At 37.8% G+C, this 27,543-nt stretch overlaps 4 protein-coding genes across 13 annotated transcripts in view; 2 read left to right on the plus strand and 2 right to left on the minus strand.

Annotated features, from left to right (window-relative positions):
• The window catches only part of LOC111867498 (protein arginine N-methyltransferase 9), a 25,121-nt gene extending 20,784 nt beyond the window's left edge, over positions 1-4,337 (plus strand). For all 4 annotated transcript variants that reach the window (XM_023857441.2, XM_023857468.2, XM_023857458.2 and 1 more), the window contains 2 exons: positions 417-570; positions 2,772-4,337. In XM_023857441.2, the coding sequence (XP_023713209.1) occupies positions 417-570; positions 2,772-3,128 (511 nt within the window). In that variant the 3' untranslated portion in view covers positions 3,129-4,337. The remainder of the gene's footprint in view (positions 1-416; positions 571-2,771) is intronic.
• Positions 3,889-11,006, minus strand: LOC111867566. Its single transcript, XM_023857553.2, has 5 exons — positions 10,758-11,006; positions 9,408-9,529; positions 8,409-8,533; positions 5,120-5,196; positions 3,889-4,838 (listed from the first exon to the last, which is right to left on the minus strand). The coding sequence occupies exons 1-5, from the start codon at positions 10,948-10,950 to the stop codon at positions 4,720-4,722; spliced, it is 636 nt and encodes a 211-aa protein (XP_023713321.1). The 5' UTR covers positions 10,951-11,006; the 3' UTR covers positions 3,889-4,719.
• Positions 11,007-11,078: 72 nt separating this feature from the next.
• LOC111867518 (polycomb protein Sfmbt) overlaps positions 11,079-27,543 on the plus strand; it is a 47,634-nt gene continuing 31,169 nt past the window's right edge. Inside the window, exons 1-2 of one of the 5 annotated variants that reach the window (XM_033752765.1) lie at positions 11,079-11,264; positions 11,626-11,755. In XM_033752765.1, the coding sequence (XP_033608656.1) occupies positions 11,668-11,755 (88 nt within the window). In that variant the 5' untranslated portion in view covers positions 11,079-11,264; positions 11,626-11,667. Of the gene's footprint in view, positions 11,355-11,625; positions 11,756-27,260; positions 27,323-27,543 lie in introns of those variants that run through there. The other 4 variants (XM_033752762.1, XM_033752758.1, XM_033752756.1 and 1 more) reach the window with 4 other exon arrangements.
• On the minus strand, positions 12,081-27,451 carry LOC111867532 (serine hydrolase-like protein). 3 transcript variants are annotated; one of them, XM_023857526.2, is made up of 4 exons: positions 26,857-26,978; positions 24,897-25,034; positions 14,544-15,166; positions 12,081-13,413 (listed from the first exon to the last, which is right to left on the minus strand). In XM_023857526.2, exons 2-4 carry the CDS (start codon positions 25,006-25,008, stop codon positions 13,192-13,194), a joined length of 957 nt encoding a protein of 318 aa, XP_023713294.1. In that variant the 5' UTR covers positions 25,009-25,034; positions 26,857-26,978; the 3' UTR covers positions 12,081-13,191. The 3 variants fall into 3 exon arrangements, with proteins under 3 accessions (XP_023713294.1, XP_023713286.1, XP_023713278.1); XM_023857518.2 differs by lacking the exons at positions 12,081-13,413; positions 14,544-15,166; positions 26,857-26,978 and adding exons at positions 20,185-21,231; positions 27,364-27,451; XM_023857510.2 differs by lacking the exons at positions 12,081-13,413; positions 14,544-15,166 and adding an exon at positions 20,185-21,231.

The raw sequence follows: 27,543 nt of genomic DNA on the forward strand, positions 1-27,543 counted from the left end.
TTGCAGACCTCCATACAATATGAAGGTAGTACGCCAGATGAGAGTAGGCATGAACTTGCCTTGCTTGTTTGTATCGTGTGGTGTGTACTGTACAATGTCTAATATTTTTTGTTAAACCTGCTGAGTGGTCTTTCTGATTGGTCTTCTAACCCAGATTCTTTCAGCAGATAGTAATATAAAAAATGTATTTTACTGGATTAAATTGTTAATTTATTCAGTTAATTAATGATTCTATATTACCTGTATAAGTTAATTATGGAGCTAAGGCAGTATTACAATTGACATTCGAGAAACAGATTTTGATGACGTAAACTCTACTGATCTGGCTCAGCAAAATATTCAGTCACAAGTTTTTAATATGATGGCAATGAACACTTTTTTCTTTGTGTGTAATCCCACAACTCCTAATGTTCCAGGTCATCACTGGCCAAGGGTGGCATTCTCTTACCCCAGCATATCTCTGTGATGGGTCAGCTGCTGGAGTCTGATTGGTTGGTTCAGGTGTCACATGTTCAAACCAGTTCAAACACTTGTGGTTATGATATAGCTCCCTTCATCAACACATATCAGGTGTGTCATACTTTGGCTGATCCTTATGAATTTGAGTAACGTGCCCAGTCAGTGTTAAAAAAGTTGGAGGATCTTAGAAATATATTATAATCATTACCTCCATCTCCTGTAGAATTATTAAGTGCATTTGTGTTCTGAGGGTTGAGGGAAGCCACGAAATTGTCGGAACAGTTAGACCTCAGGAAAATTTGGGAACTTTGCAAATAAAAGAGACAGCACTTGTCTTTTATTATTGTTATGGATTTGTATTTGTTTTTAAATTGTCATCTGAGTTATATGACACCGTATAGTTCCACAGGTGGTTACCAACATTTCAGAGAAACATGATGCCTCTATCATATACCCTGAAAATGGAGACAGTTTAATCCTCTAAAGTGTTGGTAACCACCTTCAGGACATGTTGTCATAACTCAGAAGACCACAGGCTATTTTTAGCTCCATCACTTTACTGTCCCTGTGCAACTTGATCCATATATTAAAATCACACTTCAAAGGCTCTTTGTCTCTTGTATTTGTTATACCTCAGAAGTGAATCGCTAGACAGCGTGAATGCCAGTGATGAGCTTGGGATGGGACAGAGCACACAGTGATGGATGTGCACATGTGCATTTCCATTATTAAAAATATCTAGTGGTAGTAGTAACAAAGATGATCCAAGAATGTGGAATGGGTTTCATTTTCTATTACGAGGGGGTACCCAAAAGAAACCGAACTTATTTTTTTTAAACTTATTTATTTTAAGCAGAAACCTTCAATCCCCTTCAAAGTACTCTCCACTTACACTAATACACTTGTCTAGTCTTTTATTCCATTTTTCAAAACATTGTCTAAATTCATCTTTTGAGATGCTTGACAGCGCCTCCGTCGTTTTTTCCTTCACCTCAGCAACATCAGCAAAACGCTTTCCTTTCATGTCTCTTTTCATTCGAGGAAACAAAAAAAAGTTTTGATCATTTCGGGACTCTTCTTTCAAAGCACAGCATGCTTCCACGCGACCTTGTTTTTGTTCAGCAGTCAGCAGTCGTGGCACGAATTTCGCAGCCACCCTTTTCATTCCCAAATATTCTGTCAAAATTCGCTGAACTGAGCTCCAAGTCATTCCCGACAGCTCCACAATTTCTTCAATGGTCCATCGTCGATCTTCCTTGATGATTTCACGAATTTTTTCAACATTTTCATGTGTTCGGGCCGTGGAAGGACAACCAGAACGAGGTTTGTCATCAATTGACATTTCACCATTTTTGAAACGGGAAAACCACTCAAACACTTGAGTTTTCCACATAGCATCGTCCTTGTACACCGTTTTTAACATTTCAAGAGTTTCTGTTCCACTTTTCCCGAGCAAAAAGCAGAATTTCACCGCCGTACGCTGTTCACGAAAATCAGCCATTGCAAAAACGACGATCACACAAAACAGTTGTCACTATAAACTCTGTCAAAACTAGTCCTTACCTTCTGAAGCAACGGTAGTCGGCTTATCGACTCAGGAATGTTAGCTTTATGCGCTCATAGCTGCAAAACGCGGTACTACAAAAGCTCTGCCCACAAAAAAATTAGTTCGGTTTATTTTGGGTACCCCATCGTAGTATTTCAATGGTGAGATAGAACAAAATTTGGCTACACATGTTTTGTTGAGCCAGAAATATGCCACATTATTCCAGTTTTTAAATGAAATGGAACTGCATATGTGCACATGCATCAATCAGCCTGTGATCTGTCCCATCCCAAGCTTGTCACTGGTGTGCACACCATCTAGCAGTTCACTTCTGAAATATAACAGTATTATTTATTTAACACTACATGTTTTGGCCTAACTGGTCATCATCTGATTGTAGATGAAAACTGCTGCTCTGTTGTTATGCCGTTGTATTTTGCATTTTATGAGTAATATAAAATGCTTATAAAATATTTTATTTTTATGTTATTTTTTTACATTATCATGCTGTGGTTACTTTTGTTGTGCACAGTGTTGTGAGTCTGATATATTTTTTTTTTGGTGTGTTGGATTCTTTCCTTTGTGCTGTGTATAGCTGTCCTCACATCACAGGCTAAATTTTCACTGCCATAAAGACCTCAAATTTAATTCATGTACTGTCACCAAACTAACATTTGCAGTAATACAGCATTTACATTATAATAAACCAATAACAATTTCAGTGTCACCAACAGTTCTTACTTATATCTGCAAACTTCCATTGCAGGTGTCACAACATCTAGACCTTAATCTGTCAACTATTGCCACTGCTGTTCTAAGCAAGCCTGTTGAATTGCTGAAATTCAGCTTAGAAAGAACCACCTACCAGACTACACAAATTACAAGTACAATGGTTACACGTTCAGGAATGGTCAGTGCCATAGCATATTGGTACAACATCCATCTTCACAAGGACACTCCAGCCATCTGCACAGCTAATCCAAGTTCTCATGTGAATCAGGCAGCCATCTTGTTTCAACCTTATGTGTCTGTCTATGATGGGCAAATCATCAAGTTGTTACTCAGATTTCATCAGGGACTCATTCATGTGGAACTGGAGCATGGAGATGGAGACTCAAACTAGACTACATGACCCCCAGTAATTTCAGATGAATTTAAATATAACAGATGGTCACTGGTCTTCAAGGTATGATTGCCCATACTACTAGATTCTCTTTCCTTCCAATTACAAGCTTCTGATGATGCTGGCAGGTGGAGGACTGATAGTTTAAGAGGAAGAACTGAATTCAGTGATAAGGCTGGGGGAGGGAAGGGCTGTTGTTAACAATGTTTTGAGCAGGCAGACAGAGGAAGCATGCCAAATTAAAATCTGCCCTGATTTGGTCAGTCTTCAAATTGTTATTACGGGAGCCATAACAGCTTATCCGTATATCTCAGAAACCAAGTCTGTAAGAAGTGTATGACTGAAAAAGCTATTCATTAATTCTTTGTCATTTCTAATGCCATAGTTTGAAGAGTAAGTTCTCACAAGCAGCCAGAGAATCTCTATAGATCGTAACTGCATCATTCTATCTTTAGCATCCCCTAATAGGTAATAATTTTAGTCTGCAATGTGAAGCTTATGTTTGCTAAGATAATTCCATTGCCATTTGCACATGGGATACAGTTAGAAGATGAATTTTATGTAAATGCTTTGCCATATGGTTACATTCTGTGCTAAGTTTGAAAGCTATTATTAAGAGGGTTTACTGAACATTCTGATAGAAGAATAAAGGAATTTTAGAGAATTGGAAGACAAGCTAGAAAGAAAGAAAGACTTTCACAACTTATAATCTGAAATAAAATGACTGCTCGATAAATAGACAAATAAAGAAGCATCTTGGTAAATTTATGAAGTAAACTTTATTGGACAAATACTGAAACTGTTGTCATGCGGTGATTTTCATATATGTAACTGGAAGACTGTTCAGAGAGATCAAATTGTGCTCATATGAGCTAGGATGAATATTTACACAACTGTCCTCTTTGCATTATTGTATTTAAGTATGCTAAAAATACAATATTTTTACATCTGTACAAAAGAGAAATCTTATAATATTTGGGCCAAGACTTAATGCTGTATCTAAGTTATTTTATTCATTATTCTCTTTCTCCTTTGAGGTCATCTTCAATCTCTTATTCCCTCTTGCCAAAAATCTTACTATAACATTGGAAAGACAACATAAATTTGGTTTCTATCAGAATTTAATCGCTAGTTAACATCTTTAATAGCAAATATGTCAACAATTAGACACATGAGCTCCAAAAATTAAATAACTGGTGACTGGTAGCACTAATAACCACCAGCATCCTTCCAATCCATGGGACTTCTTTCAGTAGCCAATGTATACTTTAGTGTATACTGGAATAAAGAAAGATCTCTTGATGTGGCTTTTGACATGTGAGGCAAAACAAGGTTCAACTAATTGTGTTCCTAATCAAGATGATTATTTATGTGCCTCTCAATCTGTAACAAACCCTTTGGTAATGTGTAAGATGAAACTTAATTTGATACTGCATGAGCTAGAATGAGGAACCAACATCTACAGCAAAACTATTACAATACATAAAAATAAATCTTGAAAGATCATGGGTCTAAAGCAAATACAAACTACAAGACAGACACAAAGGTGAGTATATGTAAGCACTTCAGCTAGGGTAGTGGTTCCTAGCTGTTAATCTGACCACACTGCATGGGCGGCACTCTCAATTTCATCCCACACACGCTCAACATTGGCTTCTGTTGCTGGGTAGCAGAAGTACTTGCAGTAGTTCTTAACAGAATTAAAAACACCTAAAATTCAAGTTAAGGATGTATAATTATCTGCAGCTCCTTGACGCAGCCCTTGCTGTTCATGGTTTATTATCTGTTTTCTTTATTTACTGTTGTATTTTGGGGCTTGTTCAAATGAAACTCGTTCAACTGGCCTTGTTTAGTAGTAACATCATGAACGTATTTAATTTGAACAAACCTCACAGTTAAAAAGAAAATAAACAGGAAAGTCAGACCTTCCACTATAAGTGCCAATAATATCTGTCTAGACTTTCTGGTGTATTCCTGCCATTAAAGGATACTCCCTGCATGATTCGACAATGGTGCAGTGTAGTCCCATTTTAGTCCTGTAAGATTTTTGTAAAGCCTCAGCAGAGACCTGAAAAACAGAATGTGGATTAGTATGTCATCAGACTAATGAAAGTTATTAAAAAATAGTGTTATCTTTGTGGAAGAGTAGCTGGACACCCACCCTTTTCTTTTCTATGTCATCATCAATATGACAGGTATTAAATGGCATAGAATTGAATATAATGTCACAAGAAAATACAGTAGATGGCATACCCAGGATTAAAATGGTCCAGGAACAGGCTTTGTGGTGTGTGACAATTCTTACATGCTCCATAAAACTGGGTATTCCTATGTGATCAGAAATGTATCAACTGTTCTAGCAAAACTAGGGAGATGATCATACTGGGAGTGGTACCAACAGTTTGAAAAATTCACTCACTACTGCAAGATGATTTTGTAAACTGATGATTAGTAAATGGTTGATAATTTTACATGATTCCATGTTTGTAACATCTACCTTGTATTTTTGTATAGGTACAGTGTACTTCCACAACAGAAAGTAAGAAACGTGCAAATAAGGATGACCATTTCGCAGATGAGTGCAAAAGGGAAGGCCTTAAATTATTATTTGTATCCTCAGTATGGAAGAACAAAAGGGAAAACACACATGGTAGCACTGAAAACAGTTAAAGTTAAGATTGCAGTCTTTTGGGTGTGACATCTTGTAGTCTAACAGATAGGTACCAGCATTTTTTAAGACCATGCTACCTCCATCTTCAAGGAAGAAGTGACTTCTTCCACATCATAACCTCTACCAGGATGCAAAGCATCATATTCAGACCATAATTTTAATATTTGCTGTGAAAACCTCAAATCTTGTATATTAAAGGTAACTGAGGGATGCATTATTTGAAAACTTACACACAGGATGGGCATAAGTGACTTCTGCAATTTCAAAAATGCATCTGCACGCACATAGTTAATGACATTTTAAAATAATTAACAGACACTTTTTAGTGAATTAACTATATTTTAGTGTAGTTTAAGAAAGGACTGACTTTGTTGCATTACATATGAAATACTTTACAATTTAAAACATTTAGATATTAAACTGCTGTTGTCAAAGTTTATTTTACCACTTAGAGGCATTTGATATGTGAATTATTGGTAACTATAAAGAACAAGTTGATATTGTAGTTCCATCCACACATTCTCCAGCCAAGAGAACTTTTCTTTTACACAAACATGTTTTACAGAACTGTTTGTAAAATGCAGAAATGGATGGCCTACAGGGTTGATCTGCTTCAAATTCCATCCAAAGGGGTCGTTGCACTCATTTCACACATTCAGTTTTATTAAACCACGGAATACTTGCTTTCTGCAGAGGTGTCACCACTTTCTTCACTGCATTGCCCCTTATCACAAGTTACTGCAACTGCATGTGCACACCAAGGTTAAAAACTGACAGTTGTAATCTGATGTGGGAACATCCCACATACTATCACACTGTTTCGCCAATCAATGGACAACACTCACTCCTAAGTCAATAGCACATTGCTGTCAGCTCTCATATTTATACAGCACTCACTGTCCAGCTCACTTTTCACCATCTTGCGAGCTAACCAATCACATTGCTGCCACCACTCATATTTATACGGCACTTGATGCCCAGCTCACTCGTAATCATTACACGCGCTCACAATCGCAACTGCAAGTTTCGCTCCTCCATCAAGCATGGTATAAAAGGTGGAGCCCAAAGCTCGCAATCGTCAGTGACCACATCAGCCAGCCAGCCATCACACCTAGTCCAGAGCGATCGGACTTCGGAGTCATCGGCACTTCACTGCATCAGGGACGGCTGCCTCAGCTCTCCAGCGGTCATGCCAGACTCACTGGGCAACTGGCACAGCTGCCGCCACTCCAGTGACCGCGCTCCGCGACCAGATGTCTTCCAGCAACCGCGCTCCGTGACCAGGCAACTTCCGGCAACCGCCTACTACAGAGGAGCAAGAATCTGCCGGCACACTCGCGGTGGAATGAACAGTGAGGGCGAATCAGTGAGAATAGGCAAATAGCAAGCGCGTGTGGTGAACATTAATAACAACCCCACACTGATATATTATCTTGCCTGACTGTTTCATACTAATTTCTGAAATTGCAGAGATCATTTGTGCTCACCTTATATAAGGATTCGCTCAAGTGAAAATTATACATATTCATTCATTATTACTACAGGTAAGGTAAGGTAAGGTAAAGTTGTCCCTGTGCTCGACTATAGTCCATTCGTGGAGAAGAGACAGTCAGCATAAACATAGCAAGCCCCGAGTTACCACAGCTGACAGCAAGGAGTGGACAAAGCGCGCAGTTACTCAGTGTACTCACTGCATTCGGACGCACATTAACCTGCAATCAGACTGAAGAGTGAACTTTGGATGCCCCTGCAATGAAACACGCATCACATGATCGCTGCATGATTTCATTCAAAGAGCAAAGGAGATACCGCATGCATTTGTTTACGAGGACTCTCTCGTCTCCGCGAATGGACTGTAATTAAGCATTATGCCATGAGGACATATGAGGGAGTGGATGTATAGATCCACGTTTTCTTGATCTCAGCACTAGCTCGAGGTGAGTGGTCAGCTTCACACCCTGGTCGCTTTACCCCTTGAATAAGAGGCTGGGTGGGCCCCATAGCCCATCTGGATGACATGAAGAAGTGAAGATTCTTGACCTTACTGGGACTCTAATTCCAACCCCTTGGTCATCGAGCCCATAGCCAGTTGCTATACTGACTGCGATATCCAGTATTGCTATAGACTTTCCCTATATTTGATGAAATTGATGATTATGATGCTTATCATAACAGCATTCCCTCACAGCAGAACACTTTCACTACGCATGACTTGTTTGATATAATGTTTTTTGTAGGTTATTTATGTTTTTTGATATCAAGATTCTACAGCATGAGATGACAGGATGACAAGATTGATGCACTGGGACTGAGATTGAAGGAAGTGGTCATGGCCTAATCAAGAGACTGTTCTGACATTTGCCTGGTGAGGAAATCTGCAAAAACCCCCAGTCAGGATAGCTCACGTCCCAGCCAAGATATGAATCAAGCACTTCCTGAATACAAGATTGGAGCATTACCTCTAGACCAGCCTGTTTGGTAACTAATATTTATTCAGGCTATAGTACCTACAGGTGCAGTGATTTTATTTTGTTACAATCTGTGTAGATGGATGCCACTGTGTTAGTGACATCCACATGAAAGAAGTGTGAACCAAAGAAAATACACACTGATTTCTTTCGAGTATAGCTACATCTTCTTTACTTGGTTTTGTTTCCTCACTCAGATGATCTATTTCTTCTTTTAAACTCTGTACAACTGCACAGGTGTCATGAAGTTCTTTCCTCAGAATTTCCTGAAATGTAAAATGTAATGAAACCCATTAACAGTGCTTTATTCATACTGAGAGCCATACATAAGCAACGCAACTGTTTCCGAGACTTTGAGAGACTAATAGATTTCTGGTTCCTTGGTCAAAAATTTTATATGTAACTTACATTAAGGTAATATCTGTTATACTGCAAGCCAATATGAAGCATACATGGTGGATTACTGTGAAAGAGTGTGAAGTCAGAATGATGCATATTAAGAACGTAACCATGAGTGACGTCAACATATATGGATTGATAATTTTAAAATTACATTGACACTATTACCGAAGAATGTAGCTGATTTTTACCTCTAAATTAATTATTTTTATCTTGAAATATTAGTAGAGAAACTTTCTATTAGTATACTTTTACGGTAACATGCAATTTGGATTGTTAATAATCAGAGATATTTTTAATTGCTGACAGATTGCAGAACTGGTTTCTTTTTACTAATAATGTTGAACAATCAAAATCAGAGCAAGATATCCCCTGCATAACAAAAATGGCTTACAGGATAAGTTATTAACACTTCTAACATGGCTTACAGGATAAGTTATTAACACTTCTAACAATCAGGCATGAATGTCTCTATATGTTAAACCAAGAGCATGCTGTCCTCTAGATATTAAATTTAATCAGCTATTTAAAGTTTTGGGCCAATGAACTTCACAGTCTATGATCCTAAATATACAATGTTATGCAGAAACTTAAATAAGAAAAATGGATCATAAAAATCCCTTGCTTTGACAGCAAAAGTTAAGAAATTTGGCATGAGTTTCATCATCACAGTCTCACAGCCCCTTGTATCATATAATTGAATTGATTTTGTAAAGTATTAAAATCAGAATTAATATTTACCTCAGTTTCCTTTAGTCTGTCACATTCTTCCTTTTCTCGAAGATAGCGATTTTCATATTCAAACTTACTTATTTGCAATTCATTGAGGTGTTTCTTCAAATTAGTTACACTGCTATCAAGCTCTGAAATATGGAGAGCATGTATGACATTTCATTTATTTTGTTGTATCTTAGCATTCTGTTGCAGCTGGTATTACAATACATTTTCATTTGTTTACCATGCAAGTATATTAACTTCACTCAAAAACACTGTAAATACGAAAACACCAATCACGAAGAGCATGGAAGGCGCAGTTCCTTTGAATTTTGACACACCTGATGATGGTCAGGTGGGCCAAAACATGTAGTGCATTGACAAATTTTAAATCTTGATATTGTTGCATGGTGGATAGTCAACAATTGAAAATTAATTTAATTTATTTGTTATTTTGAAGTGACACTGTCTGGTACGTGATTAATAAAAATAACACTTCTATACGCAAATAATGAATGGTAAATCAGATGCCATGCCATGACTCAAGCGGTTAGCGGCTGGCTTCCCACCGCGGCAGCCCGGGTTTGATCCCGGGTCTGGTCAAGTGGGATATGTGGTGGACAAAGTGGCGCTGGGGTAGGTTTTCTTAGAGTACTTCAGTTTCCATTGCCAATCTTCATTCCACCAAATTCTTCATCATCATAATCACCTGGGGTAGGTACAATAGGCCAATCAGTGGCCGCCATGCCAAGTGGAACCAGCTTCACTCCAACCCTCATTAAGTGAATTAATCACATACAGCCAATGCAAAAGGTACTTCCCTATGTAAAGGCGATAGCCAGAAAAGCTGACAAGCCCATAGAAACAAAACTAAAATTAAATTTCTTGTATTTTCGTGTTGTCAGAAGAGAGGTAACTGAATGGTAACAAATATTCCCCAATTCGATATGCTAGTTCATAAAAATAATTTTTATTTTCATTAGCGGATATTTTGACTTTGCACAACGGTGAAGAGCTTACTGGTTATTTATTACATGTTGTGAGCTTGCCTTTTTATTATTATTATTATTATTTCTTCCTTATTCCATTACATCTATAGTAGGTAAAAGTCTTAGATACAGAATTGTGTCAATTTATCTTGCTAATACTCTTAAGCAATTGTCAGGAAGACTTATAAAATAAGACAATGTATGTTTACATCATAATACAATTTCAATGCATGAATATACACTTGGTTTTCAGTTTATTCCCAGCCCACATCTTTGGTCTACTAAGCATAAGAACCACGAATTCTGGGATCAGGGTTACCTGCTTAAAGCTTACTCGAATATGAAATAATACACAGCAAAATCTTGTAATATAATAACGATACATAACCTTTCATTTCATTCTCCCTTAGATTTTGAACGGCTTGCACACGATCACTCAAGCTAACAAAAAAACTAATTTCGGCGTCCTCTCCTTGCTTTTGCAATTTCAAATCTTCAACCTTTTCGATAAGATCGTATAACTCATCCTGCGTTCTTTTGCCTAGTTTATCCATATACCCTACATTTATTTCGTCTCCCATTTTTTAAAATTAAGAAGCATTTCAAACTTTAACCGCTTCAATGATACCAACTGGTTAGAAAGGAATAATCCTACAGAGGACTGATATGTTTCTACTGTGAGATTTAGGGCGAGGGCACACCAAGGAAACTAGCAACCGCAACGCAACTGCAATTTCCGAGAATTGTTAGCAGCCCGGGTTGAACACATGGTACTGAAATGGACCAGCGATGACTGAGAAAAAGGCAAAGTAGTAGCAAAAGCTGATCTTATTACCATTATTTACCCTTTCCTGAAGAATTCAGCATAAAGGACAGAAATTCGCTGAACATTGAGGTTACATTTCCAATTCTATTTTGAATGAGTCGTGCCTTTTATCTCAAAATATTCATGTTTTCCGCTTATACATTGTTTTAATAATGAAGAGTACGTAACACAGTTTTCCATTTTTGCTCAAGTAATCAGGAATCAGTGTTCTTGTTTGTGTTATCAAGCGATATGTACAAATTACTAAGTTTCAAAAAGAATACTATATACATATTCAGTATAGTTTTATTTGTTTTCTTGTATTACACATCAGAGCACCAAAAGTGAAGTTAAACATTAAAACTTTTATTGACAGTCATCAAAGATTTTGAGTTTGAAAGTTTATGGTTATTATAACAGTATGCTTAGAAACTTATGCTTGCTTTTACAGATAATGACACACACAGTGAACTGAGATGAGAAAGCATCACTTATGTGTATGATCACTGGAAAGAGTTTTCTGGATATATCACAGGAATGGAAATCCACAGAGACTGCTGACAGTCCCAAGAAATGTTCAGGCAAGATTACTGTAAATACTTATGAAGAATGGCACTTGTAGAGATAAGAATTGTGGAAAGTATTAAGTTTCAGTATGTACTTTCTTCACAGACCTGCACAAATATCTGGAATTTTAGCTGGACATGTTTTTTTTTTATGTAGGTAATATACTGAGCATGGGTCATTATGATACTTCAATTGATGAAATCTGTTACCCCTTTTGTGAAGAAGCTTGACACATATACCCCATACACAACTTCAGTATTTCAGAACCTCAACTCATGGTATTATTTGCAGTACAGGCTAGGACAGAATAATGTAATGGTAAAGTAATACTGCTGTATATTCTGTTTAGTACATAGTAAACTTCATATATTCTTTGAAATTAGTTACAAAGCTGTATTATGTAGCAAATAGCAAAATAAAGCTCTATAAACATTAACAAATTTGAGATAGAAACAAAATTACAAAACATCCCAGTTGACCGGTTAGCACCACTACTTCATTTCTGGAAGGCCACCAGTGCAAACAGTGTTCCAGACACCCCTCAGTAATAGGCGTCTCTAAATTAATTTAGTTCTGTCAGTAACATTCTATGTGGAACTGTAACATACTGAAATTTATCGCAGAATCTTCATAAATTTCTTGCAGAACTCTCTCCTCATAGCTATCACATATGAACACTTGTTCCAATCTTTATCTCACACATGGCATTTTGATACAGGAAATTCATGATCAGTTATTACACAGTTCGAGTAGAGTACAGTATCTGGAATTAAAGCAGTGTGGGAATTGGTATGCATGAATGGGTAGGCTGCTATATTAGCTTGCTTCACAGTAGCTGTTAAACAGTCTACTGGGGACCCCTCTCCCCAATTTTATGTTTTGGATTTAATGTTCCATGGTGATGACTGTGAAGAGTATGGGTTATAATACTGTGCAGTTCAGAAAAAACCGATGTTTTGCAGGAACATACACCTCCATCTTTGGGAACAAAGCTGAGTTAAGAGTAAGCCAAGCAAAAACCCAGCAGAAGCAGGTAACCTGCTTCAACCCTGATGTTGGAGGTGATATGTTCCTCCAAGCTGTCAGACTGATGTTAGGTTGATAAACCCAGAAGACTGTACTCATGTATGCATACCCTCCCTGTAAACCAGCACAGTGTGTAACTTCTCTCAGTTGTCTACATCGTACACCACTTATGCATGGGCAGCTGATGTCTTTTCAACAAGTAAAATGTGTGTTTATTATCAAACATTATCTGACTTGTCCTTGCTTAGCATGCCAGGCTGCCTTTGTGAATGAATTTCCTGTTTCTTGTACTTGACAGACTCTACCCCTATTTCATAAACATTTCCATGATACATGAAGTTCAGTGGACTGTGATTTCTTGATCAATCTCTATAACCATGCACAGGCATCTAAAATTCTGATTTATTTCAGCTGAAATTCATTATCACAGAGCGCACCTCTGATTAATTAAAAATTTGCCAATATATGGAGTAACTCTTTCTGGGTAATTCATGTACAAATCATGACTCCCCTCCACATCGATACGTTGAAAATTCTGTTTACTGTTGAATAGTTCAAAATCTGTCATCACATCATCTATTGTTCCTATCATCCTTGGAAGAGATGACAGAACTGCCAGAATGGGGCATTTTGCACCATTCAATATCTGGAAATTAGAAAAGATGTACATAATAAGAATTTCCAGTTGTTTTCAATAGATGCATGCTGAGTGTGTCAAAAGCGATACTCTTAAATTCTATCTTCTCTGTCTTCAAATTCCTGAAACGCACAACAAAAAAATCTAAATGATGCAAAGCCTTTATCTCTGTAATATGTAAAATTACCTTCTTTGCATTTACAACAACTTCTATTGAGATGTGGTTGTAACCCCAAGCTGAAAGGCTTGCAACTGTCAACAACTGCTTAATATATCTGCAGTATCTTCAGTATAATATTAATTTACCAGTTCCTTTGTATGGCCATGAAGCACCATCTCTTAGTTTGAGGTAAGCTCGTAAATTTAAAGTACATGTATATAGAACAGACAAATTAAAATTGCTTCAGGTTTCTTGATGTATGTGCAGACAGACATGACAAATATGGTAGGAACATTTTTGCAACCTTTCATTCTGAATGTGCAGAACAATGTGTGGGCCTATTATATTGTTTCATTTATTGAGCTGCATCTCAAAGTAAGAAAAAAAGCCATAAAAGTAAACATGTTTCAGCAGTTACCTTCCGTGAACATTAATGTTTCTTGACATTCCAGATGATTTACTTATACAAAATGCTATGAATGTACTGAATAGTTTTGGTTCATGGGTACACTGCAGAAAATTAATAACTTGAAGTTGTGAAATTCTAAAATTTAGTGGTACAGCAGAGAAAAATGAATAAACACAAGCAGACATGCAGTTTTTTGTTACTGAAAATTAGTTTGTCATTAAATTAGATTTGTATCTGAAGAGTTCTACCATCTGGGATATAATGCCATGTAGTCTGGTGAGTCAGTCAACGTTTCAAATGAATGTGTCATTTCCATCCTCATTGTCACAGAAGAGTGAGCCAAGCAAGAAACCATCAAGAAGCAGGCAGTAAGCAGGTTCTGCTTAGCTTATTTTTTGACCCTGAAGATGGAGGCAGTATGTTCCTTCAGAACGTCAGTTGACTTCCACCACACTACGTACAGTTACTTATAGTACAGAAGGCACAATTCTTTGTAGTCACCACTGAGAACCTGAAATCCGGCATATATTTTATTTAATTTCAGGTAATATTTGTTATAAATATACATACCAATTGCTGTTGCCTTTCATTCAGCAATGGCCGTAGACCACTTTTTAGACGCTGATCTGTTATGAAGCGAAATGTCCCATCATCATTCTTCATCAGGGAACGTCTTAGCAGAATTTTAGCCACTTCTTCTGTTATTTCGCTGTACCTATTGATCGTCACTCTGTCTAGAGCCTCTTTGTAACTGTAACTAGGACTCTTCTCCTTTGAAAACTTTTTTTCAATAGTCAAAACTTCTTCCATCATCATATTATTGTGTGAGAGATACATACCAGCATTCACATACATGGGACCAATAGTATCCAACAAAACCAGCTTCCTGACTTTCTCTGGCCACAAGCTACATAGGTACAGACCAAGGTGGCCACCAAGGCTGTGTCCTATATAACAACAGCTCTCCCACTGAAGCTGGTTCAGAACACGGACAAGGGCTAGTACATAATCCATGAAATCCAGAGGAAGCCCTTGTGGAAAATGTGATGAATAACCATGGCCAGGCAAATCAACACACACACAATAGAATATGGATGGAAGAAGAGGTATAAGGCCATCGAAGCTACCTGCATTGTCGAGGATGCCATGTACACACAGTACTGGCTGTCCACATGGATCACCCCAAGCTCTCCCTGAGGAAACAAATGTAAATATTTATACAACACCTGTTTCATTGTGCCTAAAGCAAAAAATTGTACACAAGTCATTTCAGAAAGAAATTTTCTGCCAAATTTAACACTTGTTTTCTTTTATAAAACCACATCTCTGTTATACATTTCATTTATGTTTCAGACCCCTGCAGTTGTATATTAAGGTGAGAAATGCACTGATTGCTGTAACAGATTTTCTTTCATCCAACTGGTTAAGTGCTTTTATGCAGATTTCTGAGAGATATACGTCATGCAACAGGGGCACGTGGTAGTGTAGTTGGTTGAGGCACTGTGCTACAAGCCGGAAGGTCGCGGGTTTGATTCCTGATGTCATTGGATATTTTCAATTTTCCTAATCCTTCCAGCTACATTATGTCCCTGGGGTCAACTCAGCCTCTTAACAGAAATGAGTACCAGGAATTTTTCTGGGGGTTAAAGGGCAGGCAGCGCATAAGGCAGACAACCTTACGGCCATCTCTGAGTCAACTGTCTAGAAGGTGTAGGAGCCTCAACGTCCCACAACCCTATAGGCCTTCACAGCCTGTTGCAGGGATAGCTTTACCTTTATATGTCATTCAATACCACCATCCACCCAATGCATTTCTCACTGCTCAAAGTGGCACCCCCATGTGCTCTTTTGTGACAGCTTTTTCTATAAATGTATTTGAGGACCTATTAGTGAAGCCTGGGACAGGTAAATTGTACACATTTTCATTAAAGAATAAGACATGAGAATGTAGGCATAAACCATGTTCATTGCTGGCCTGCTGTTTATGCAGTACCATCCCCTTTATAATGCCTACTATCATACTGCAATCTCAGTACTCAAGTTCTTGTAGACATGTACAGAAATCTGCTTTCTCACTAATGGAAATCAGTAACATAGCATAGCTAGCATAAAGAATTTGTGTGTTTTCCCCAAGGGCTTTTACATCCAGACATACCTACACAAAGTCAATTTAATTCCTGGTTAGGTTAGGAAAGAATGAAGCTATACCTAGGCCCCTGTATATCTTCATATCATAGTGCTTAATTAATTAAGCACAGGGACAACTTACTTTTCACCTTTTTCATTTCATGCATCCTGTTATGTTATAATATAAAACTTCTTTATTAAAACCGTCACAACACAACTATATTGTGACATGTTGCGCCAAGCCGAGCCCCCCCCCCACACACCAGCAGTGACGCGGCGGGTGAGTCAGCGCTCCCCTCCCCCTCCTTCGCACGGTAACGNGTAGCCGTTATTTGTAGATTGTTCAATAAACCAATTAACCATCTCTACGGCGTCTTCGGTAACGAAACACGTTACAATATCAAGGTCAGTGCCTAGTTTCGGCTACTCATAACCATCATCAGGCAAATATATGGCCAACATATATACACCATTGAACTGCAGTACTAGTAAAATTGGATACAATAATATTAATTATATAAAATACTTGACATAAAAATACAATAAATTAGATTATATAAAACAAAAGTTATAGTATAAAACAAGAATAAAATTCTTCGATTGATGCTTTACATCATCGAGTCAGTCGTTGGTTTTTGTAGTTTTGTTGCGTTCCCATGGACAAATTGGAGTATTCTATATTTCGTGTGTATATAAAAAAACTGTTATTGGAGGCTCATGATGTAGATGTAGTAATATTAATGTTAATCTGAAAATGATATGAAAGTAATAGTATTAAATTTTGTTGTAATTAGGGACTGGATTTTAATGCAAATGCGTATTTCTTTCTTGCAACCAGAAAGTATGCTTGTTTGGATATATGTATGAATTACTTCATTTCTTAAATTTTGGACATGGTTTGATGGTGCATATAAATGCATATTTTTCCTGTTTTATGAATAAGCATCACATTTTTGAAGATCTCTATTTATACTGCATATTCCTTTTAAAAATGTTTATCATATATATTTCTTAATTTTATGTTCAAATTTTCAGTCATGGTCATGCGTATACAATTTTTCTTTTCTGTATTAGAATATGTTGCATATTTGACTCAACATTACATCATCATTCATGTTTCTGATTCAATACTCAGGACGGGACTTCCCCAATCCCTCTACTCATAACTTGCCTCATCCGTGTACCGTCAAAGTGGCTGCAAAGAGATTAGTCGGAAGCGTTCACATGTAGCTGCTATCAACGTAATACTATTCAACCGATAAGGGACTTCACTTATTTATTTCCAAAGTCTCCATGAGGTTCGTTACACTTCTTCATTTGAATCTGGGGGCTATTCACATTAGTGGTGACTAGTCTGTAGTTAAGTTTTGTTTAGCTTTCTTTAGTCATGCCGAAAGTGAAAGTATGTCAGAAAACTAAATTACAGCTGTATCAGCGGGAGTTCGAAGGAGAGATGATAAGTACGGATAACGAAATTCTTTATTGCCGAGCATGTGAGAAAACGGTTGTAGAAAACACTTTAAAGTGCTTCAGCATTTGAACACTAATGTACACAAAGAGAATATTAAAATTAAATCCACAAAAAGTGCTCCTGTTCAAAAATTGCTTAGTGAATTTTCTAATAATAGTTTTTCACAGTTTTCCTTGATTTATGCGAAGCCTTTTTAGCAGCAGATATTCCGCTGTGGAAAATAACCAATCCTACTCTGAGAAACTTCATAGAGAAGTATACACAGTGCAAAGTGCCAGTAAATCTACTGTGCACAAAAATTATATGAAACAATGTTATGATCTTACAATTGAAAGCATTAGAGCTAAGATTAAAGATAATTTTGTGTGGGTATCAATCGATGAAACACAAGATTGTGAGGGACAGTTTATTGCAAATTGTATAGTTGGATCCCTTAATAAAGATGAACAGTCTACCCCATATCTTCTTGCAGTAGAGCAATTTGAAACCACAAATAGCTCCGCAGTTTCCGAACTTTTTATCAGTTCCATGAATTTACTATGGCCGAATGGCATTCAGTATGAGCACGTACTGCTCTTTGTGACTGATGCCGCAAGTTATATGATGAAAGCTGGTACTGCTCTTAAAGTTATATTTCCAAATATGACACATTTGACTTGCCTTGCCCATGGGTTGCACTGTGTTGCAGAAACAATTTGTGCAAATTTTCCACTTGTTGACAAGTTGGTGTCTTCTGTGAAGAAGGTATTTGTTAAAGCGCCATACAGAAAAGAAGCCTTTAAAGCAGTAGCACCGAGCGTTCCACTTCTGCCAGAACCAATTTTAATGCACTGGGGCACGTGGCTGTGTGCAGCAAGTTATTATACTGAACATTTAGAAACAGGAATGTCGTGAATACATTTGATCCCAAAGTGCAGCATCAATTCAAATTGCCCAAGATGTACTAAAAAATGCAGAACTAGAAACTAATCTTTTCTATATATCTGCTCACTTCTGTCATCTTCCATCTGCCATTTCCTCACTGGAGGCAAGCAATAGTAATACTACTTTGTATCAGTTGTTAAGTGTGTTCGAAACCACTGTTTCCAAACTGAATTCGGTTCCTGGAAAAGTTGAAGTAGTAAAGGAAAATTACACAGCTTACATAACTTTGTAAATTACACAGCATTCTTTCAAAAAATCCAGGATATGAACAGATATGTGAAATTGAGGAAATTTTAGCTGGTGAACATACTGAACTGCCAAGTAAAAAATCACTAACAGTGGAGCAAATAGTGGCTTTTGTACATGTGCCCCTAAGTTCCTGTGAGGTGGAAAGAAGTTTTTCCCGCTATAAGGACATCTTACAAGACAGTAGGAGGCGACTAACTATGGAAAACCTAAAACATTTAGTAATTGTGAACTGCAACAGAAGAGAAGTTGAAAATTTGGAGAGCTAAATATGAGTACCATTGGTTTTTTAAATTTGTAATGAAATATGTCGGCATATCTTATGCAGTAACTGCCTTCTAAAAGAAGTTATTGAAGGAAAGATAGAGGGGCGGATAGAAGTGACCAGAAGACGTGGAAGAAGACGTAAGAAGCTGCTGGATGACCTTGGGGACAGAAGAGGATATTCTCATTTGAAGGAGAAAACTCTAGATCACATCAAGTGGAGGAACTGTTTTGGAAGAGACTGTGGACCTGTCATCTTGGCAGATTACTGATGAATGAATGAATGAATGTAGGCTTTGTTGCATGATTTGTATTTAAGTATAGCTTTTTCTTGCAAGTGAATCATTCAGTGATTACATAAAATGAACTTAAATATTGATTTGTTGGTCCTAAAATAATGTAAAATCAATTTTAATATTTGGTATAAATTCTTATGTGCATATTTTAGTGCATATTTCGGAAGTTTTTCATGCATAAATGCATACATATTTAAGGGATTATTAGGGCATAAAAATCCGGTCCCTAGTTATAATCAACAATTGATTTTGGTATTGAAGATATAGTGTATTATTACTTATTGTTTAGTCAGTGCCTCATCTTACAAAGTATTGTCCATACTGTAGGGAATGTAAACAACTGATTTGGTGATGTAAGATTAAAGTCAATGCAAGGGAGGGAGGGGGAGGTAGCGATAAGGTGTATGCGGAAGTGGTGGTGGGGGGGAGGGGATATGACTGTATATTATGTTTTGTATATATCAATGATTACATCATATATAGGGTTAAACATTTCGGTAAAATTATCATTCAGTTGCAAATTTAGTTCGCTGATTTCATAAATGTGAAATCTTTCATATGTATCAAAGGTTCGGCTTTTCTTGCCGATATATAGAACTTCTAATGTTTTGTCTATCGTACTATATTCATGTGTGGTGTCCAATATATGGTGAGCAAATTTGGAGCTTTGTCTGTTATTTTTTGTCTCATATGTGTTATCTGAATCTGACCTTAAAGGTATGTCTGGTCTGTCCTACATATTTTAATGGACAGTCAGTACATTGTAGTTGGTAAACCCCACTAAGATCATACATATCATTTCTGTCATCATTTGGCAGAGCCAAAACTAGGCACTGACCTTGATATAGTTGTGTTGTGATGGTTTTAATAAAGAAGTTGTTACTTTTCACCATTAATGATTTATTTTCCTCATCCCCCCGGCTGTGTTTACTAGATAGCAATAATGTGTGTGACACTTCTTGGTACAGCACATGCAATAAAAAATAATTAAATAATACTAAATTGTATGTTTTAAACAAAGATAAGAGAACATCAAAACATATTCTACCATTTTACACATTTCACAAAGAGCTCCTTGGCTTACAAAGAAATGTGGCCACTAGGGGGGCAAGTCTCTCTGGAAAGTTCAGATGTACATCATGATCACCATCAACAACATAGTGCTTGAGGTAGGAACAGTGTTTTGTTAGAGCAGTCAACACAGCTTCATTATCTGAACCCTTTTCTGTTCTCAGAGACTCTTTTCCAGTCACAATTAACAATTGGCATTTTACTTCACTTGCAACTTGAACAGCTTCCTCAATGTTAACTACTGGAAAGACAAAGAATTTAAGTCTGTTGTCTCTTGAGAACGTGTACAAATTGTCATGGCCTTCTACTTGTCTTAAGCCTCTTGAAGCTAATGCTTTGATTCCAGCTTCTGTCATTTTTGTTCCTCTGCTATGAGCCAATTTATGCAAAGCCTGGTCTAGGGTGTATGAGGGTTGGATAGTTCCAGCCCCAACTTTCTTCTCTAATTCAAGAAGTTTTTCTGCATAAGCCCTCAAAATATTTGAATGATAATGTCTAGGGTACATTGTGAAAGTAAGGGCATCGATAACAATTAGCTTCTCAACAAGATTGGGATATGAAGCAACAAAGTGAAGTCCCAAGAGGCCCCCCAAACTATGTCCCAAGTAATGGAATCGATACCATCCCAACTGGGAGATCACACGATGTAGACAGCCAGGCATATCTGTGAAGCGATACAGGATGCCTGGTGCCAATGGAGATGAATGTCCATGACCAGGCAAGTCCACACATACAACATACATTGGGCGTCCAACGAGCTGCAGCAGGAGGGGTATGAGTGTGTCGAATGTTGCTGCATTGTCTTCCACCCCATGAACAGCCAGAATAGGTTCACCACCAGGATCTCCCCACACTTTTGCTGAAAGGATTATAAAATGTTTTGGGAGTACTCGGTTTTTTTTTTTATGAACTGCTTCTATTCCAAGTTAATTATTTTCTTCTGTTGTAGCTTAATCATTTATTTTTGCCTGTTAACATTTCCAAAGAAGAGTCCAGAAGTCAGCCAAATTCTAATGTTCAAGGTAAACTTTTCATAACTGTAAATGTACAATTCTAAGATTTCATCTCATAAAAGATTAAAATTAGCATCTATGAAGAAATTAAGAACAAATTAAATTCAGGAAATGCATGCTCTCTTCCAAATCCTTATCTTCCCATCTCCTATCTAAATATATAAATATTAAAATGTACTTGACTGTAATTGTGCCTGTTTTGTAGGCATATGAGACATGGGTATTTCACTCTAAGGGAAGAATATACAAGTAACTTGACAGCATTTGAGAACAAAGTGCTGAAGAGGATATGTGGATCTTGGCAGGCTGAGATGGGCTGGGCATGCAGGATCCATCAAAGATGTGAGAAATGTATACAACATTTTTGTTGTAAGAGACCACCTGGAATACCTAGGCATACTGGGGGAATAATGTTAATGTTAAACTGGATCTTACAGAACAAGAATGTGATAAAATGCAGGTAACTTCTTGATTAGTTAAGCAACTATAAAACTTCTCAGAGACTTCATTCCATGGAGTTATTTAACCCATACCAGTATGAAGTGATGTAACTGTGACTGTGATACTGATTGCTGTACAGTATTATATACAAATGTATAACTACTAAATGAGTGGGGTACTTCTTTATTGCTAGTGGGGTGGGACTAAGTCCCTTGTACTGCGGCCACTTCTGATCTATTGTATCAGCCCCAGATGATAGGTGAGGGTGATTGTGGAGCAATTGGTGGAATGATGATTGGCAGGGAGAAAACCTGCTGCAGCGCCACTTTGTCCACCACAAATCCCACTTGACCAGACCTGGGATCAAACCCAGGCCACCATGGTGGGAAGCCAGTGACTAACTGCTTGAACTATGGTGTGGACCATCGGTATATGTATGTCATCTAGTGGTCATAGTTCCTGGCTACAGATCTAGAGGTCTGGGTTCGATTCCTGGCGATACCAGATTTTCTGGGAACTAGTGGGTCTGGAATGAGGTCCACTCAGCCTTGTGAGGATAATTGAGGAGCTATTTCAAGGAAGTAGTGGCTGCAGTCTAGAAAACCGAAATTAACGGCCTTGGGGATTCCTTGTGCTGACCACGTGACACTCTCTATCTGCTAAAGTTGGCACTAAGTTCACTGACAAGCAGGAGTCGCTCAGTCAGTATAGTTTGCTTGTGGACTAAAACCATGGAGTTTGTTTGTTTGGGATATCCATGCTTGCCATCTGTCTTGACAAATAGGAATTCTGTGACAGGTTGGGTTATGTTCAGATTGTATTATGTTCTGTGTTGGATTTATTAAAGCCTACAGATGAATATAATAATGAATTATGAAGTTCTGCAACAAGTTTAATTATAGAAACATATAGCTGCATGCTGACATTGCTATCAAATATACAGTCTTGTACAATGATCAAGACATCTTGTACATAAAATCCTTCCATGCTGTGTTTCCATTTGACTGTCCTAAACATCCTTTCTCATAGTGCACCTATGTTCATATTTCCATATATCCTAATCCAGTTAGCTTAGTAAAAAGTAAGTAAAGTTATCCCTGCACCAGGCCGTGAAGACCCATAGGGTTGTGAGATGTTGAGGGTCCCACATTATCTAGACAATCGGCTCAAAGATGGCAGTAAGGTTGTCAGCCTTACATGCCGGCCAAGCTTTACTCCCCAGGAAAATTATTTAATTCCTGGTACTCATTTCTAGAGGCTGAGTCAACCCCAGGGCCATAGTGCGGCTGGAAGGATTAGGTAAATTGAAAAAAATCCAATGACCTCATCGGGACTTGAACCTGCAATGTTGCGGCTTGCAGCATAGCCCCTCAACCAACTACGCTACTGCGTGCCCCCAGTTAGCTTAGTAGGATGATTTAAATGGTGTTACATTCCTGAATAAGGGGACAAAGTTGCTCATGTCTGTGACATTCTTTAAGTCATACGTGTCCCCTGGGTAGTGCAAAATGAGCAACAAACCTGGCAAAGCTTCCGAAAAGAAAAGTGCAAACTTCTTCAAGATGCAACAAAGCAAGAACTTGAGTTCTCTTGATGGGTTAAATGATCCCAAATGCAGCCATTGGAAACCAACCAACATTCCTGAATATGTTGGACAATTTTTTTCCCAAAATGGTTTGAGTGTAGATTCAGATGCTCCTGAACTACAGTTAATTCAAGACTTAACGCCATGTTTGATCTGCTATGAACATTTTTTCCATACCAGCATAAAAATATTAAAACAGACCATTTAAAAAAACAGCTGATACTTTTTAGCAAAGGCACCAAAATTTATGACTATATAAACTGCTTGATATAACACATGTGATTCCATATTTCAAAAGAATACAATTTGTAGTCTGTCCCTGTAACAAAGCTGCAAGGCAGAATCATCGCAGAAAGATCTATTTCAAGAAATACAGATGTTTTCAATTTGGAAAACTACAGACTGGTAATATTCAGCATATGATGGTTGTTACTTGTTATGGAATAAAGGTAAAATTGTCTCTGTACTTAATTCATTAAGCACATGTTACGAAGATGTTTGGAAAAATGGAGGTATAGCTCCACACATTCTTAACACTGGCACTAGATGTAGGTGAGTGGTCAGTTTTATGTGCCAGGGACAAGGCCCTCCACTGGATAGGAGGCTGGGTGGGCCCCAGGGACGGTCTGGATGCTTTGGAGAAGAGAACAATTCTCTTGCTCCTACCAGGTGGTTGTTATGGGACCATTCTTTGTGTAGAAAGACTTTGACAAAATGTGTCTCATAGGCAATGGGTACCATCAAACTGGAAGTGCACATGACATCATAAAGGAACTATTTTTTTAACAGTGTGTGAGGATATACATGGATTATTTTGACTATAGAACCTCTGTGTTCCTCCTAACAACACACACAAAGCCTTATCTTAATTGTTTAAAATAAATATTTTGAATGTTTTGTAGTAAGAAGAGTGGATGGTGAAGAATATGAGGTTAACATATGTACTACACTGAGTTTCTGCAGCTTGGGTTTATTTGTATGTGTATTAGAACTCCCTGGTCAGTAAGGGTGTTGGTCTATTAATATGGCTGTCATAATAAATAAGCAATACTTCAATGAAGCTTCTTGTAAGGGAAACCCAGGTTAAGAATGGGTGTCCTTTTAATAAGTAACAAGTAAAGGTATCCCTGTAACAGGCCGTGGAGGCCCATAGGGTTGTGAGATGTTGAGGTTCCCACATTTTCTATACAATTGGCTCATAGATGGCGGCAAGGTTGTCAGCCCTACGCACCAGCCACTCTTTACCCCTAAGAATATTCCAAAAATATTCCTGGCACTCATTTCTGTTAGAGGCTGATTCGACCCCAAGGCCATAGTGTGGCTGGAAGGATTAGGTCAATTGAAAGGGATCCAGTGACCTCATCGGGACTTTAACCTGCGACCTTCCAGCTTGTAGCATAGCGCCTCAACCAACTATGCTACCGCGTGCCCCTGTCCTTTTAGTATTTCCATCTAATATTAATCATCACTGGTTACTAATAATACCTGCAATGTGACCCCAGGGGACAGAGAATTTTAATTCTACAGTCTGATGTGTAGGCAGTGATTCAGTCTTCTGAGGAGACCGGAGATGTTGATAATCTTTGGTTTCTTCCATATCGTTATTGTGATGAGTAAAGATTCCTGGAAAATGAGGTGATTCAATTAACTTCATAGGTATGTCAACATTATACACTTACAAGTTATCAGTGACATGTTTTAAACCAACAAGTCATAAGTTCTGTGCTTCAGTTAGGAGTTTCTCTCATCCAAAGAGTTTAATGGTTGTTCTTCACTCCCCATCCAGATGTAAGAAAATATGATTACATGTATTCCTTGTTATATGTTAGTTTGAAAAATGTGATTTCATTTTAATACACTCAATAAATTTAGAATGATTCCAATTAATGAGAACTGCTTGCATGCTGATCAAAAAAAGGTAGGGGAAAGGAGTGTGAAGTATTGTGTTGGGGGTGCAGGAGGACGAAGGCAAGGGAAGAAGGGTAAATTTCACCCAGTAGTGCGGTCTCGTCTATGCATATCTGTTGCCTGAGAAATTGAAGGCTGGGAAATGACTAAAAGTGGATATTTTTAAATGAGTCACAACCAGCATATCCATCAAACGCCTCCATTGAAATGTTACAGTAACATCTATTGCCACCAATGCATAATTAAATACTGCTCATTTTTCCAACCAATCAAGTCACTTTCTCTACCATGCCAACCACCTGCTTCATATTCTTCAGCCATCTCCCCATGCAACTTAATGACTTCTCCTACTTGGCTATTTAGCACATATTCCCTGAAATCTGTGTGTTGTTTCTTTATTGGTATTATAAACTGCTTGTCATATAGACTATTTAACAATATTTAAATTTCTCCCCTTGCATTCCTCATCAACTGCCCACACAATACTTTACTTCTCTTCTTCCCACATCTATTGATCAGTCAGCAAGCAGTTCACATTAACCTTGTTAACATGTTCTTTAATGTTACAGGGAGCAGGACGGACAGAATGTTTCTGAATGTCTTGGGACAATTTGGGAAGTGTTTTTAACTCAGTGGCACAGCTTCTCTGTCCATACCATCCCCGTTCTTAGCAATGTCTAGCATTTTTTTCTTCAAAGTAAACATTAAAAATACTATTTATTAAGAAAAAACAACCCATAGCCAGATGGGAGGGCATATTCTCTTGAAGTTGAAAATAGGCCAATGGCCTGTACCCTCAATAAAGAAAAAGAAAATGATATAATCTATGTTAAGAGGAATACATATAGGGTTTTGTTGGGAATGCCAGGAAAGACACCAATAGGAAGATTTAAATGTCAATGGGAGGATAACCTTAAAATGGATTTTATGAGGAAAGGATGGGGTGGTATGGATTGGACTTGTCTGGTTCAGGATAGGGAGCAGTGGCAGGCTCTTGTGAATACAGTAATGAATATTTAGGTCCATGCAGAGGGCAATCCATAAAGTTAAAAATAAACATTTTTTTAGGTAAATCTCGGGCATTTTTATTGAGTCTTATGGGGAAATTATGCCCAATATATCTTCAGTCTCAAAGTTCGTTTTGGCGTAACTCGTAAATCGAGGACTATATGCATTAAAAAACTCGTATGACGTCAAAATCGTAAATTCTCAACCGTGCTCTTAAAAGCTAGGTCTGGCCCTGACATCCCAAACGTACCGTCTTGAAATTCCAAAGACGTAGGGAAATTATACATGATTAGGGGCAAAGTAGGGTAAATGATTGAGTTCACGTGTCACCTGACAACCTGAGATCGTTTCGTGAAAAATGTAAATATATGGAAATGAAGTACACAATTCACTAGGGCTGAAGTCTGAGCCTACAACTATATAAGAGTTCGTTTGGCGAAGAATTTAAGATGAACATAATGTAATAAAAATTATTGCCCCATTGATAGTATATAAATCCATGACACTACTAAATCTTACACGTACTTACACCGAATGAACCCCCTTTGTGGCCGTAATAAAATTAGCTTAAAGGACGAAAAAATTTTCTGTTCCAATCTGCATCCAACTTCAAAGAACTCCAGACCAGGGGGTGGAATCTTGAATTGGAGAAAGGGCAANTGTAAACAAGCGACATAATCAAACGTCATTTATCGCTATTCATGACGTTCATGACGCATACATTGCTCCTATTGGACAATACAGAAACCACATTTTGCAGACGTCGGTCCTATGCACGGATCACTAAATGAATTCGCTACGTATTCAAACTAGTACCGAGCCGTGTCGAGGTCAAGAAAATGTAAAACTATGTATCAGCTGCCCCTCAACGCCTTCACGCCATAGTGCTTAATTAGTTGAGTACAAGGACAACTTTAAGCGTTGTTACCAGATATGAGGTCGTCACTGTGACCTTTTGGGACGTGACTCTCTGCATCCTGTGAACTTTGGAAGAAGTGGGTCAGCCTGTTTCTCCAAAACGTTGGTTACCACTTACCAGGTTATACGGTATCACAACTCCGACTGCTTTTGCTTCCGGAGCCTAAAGATTAAATTTCCCTCAGACTCCATCCGTAACATCCGTAATGAGAAGAGCTGGTGGAAGTTTGAATGTATCCTCTGCTCACTACTATTATCAAGTATTTGTTAAACAACTTTTCAAGCAGATTATGATTAA

The sequence above is a fragment of the Cryptotermes secundus genome, unplaced genomic scaffold (genome assembly GCF_002891405.2).
Source record: "Cryptotermes secundus unplaced genomic scaffold, Csec_1.0 scaffold519, whole genome shotgun sequence".
NCBI classification, from domain to species: Eukaryota; Metazoa; Arthropoda; class Insecta; order Blattodea; family Kalotermitidae; genus Cryptotermes; species Cryptotermes secundus.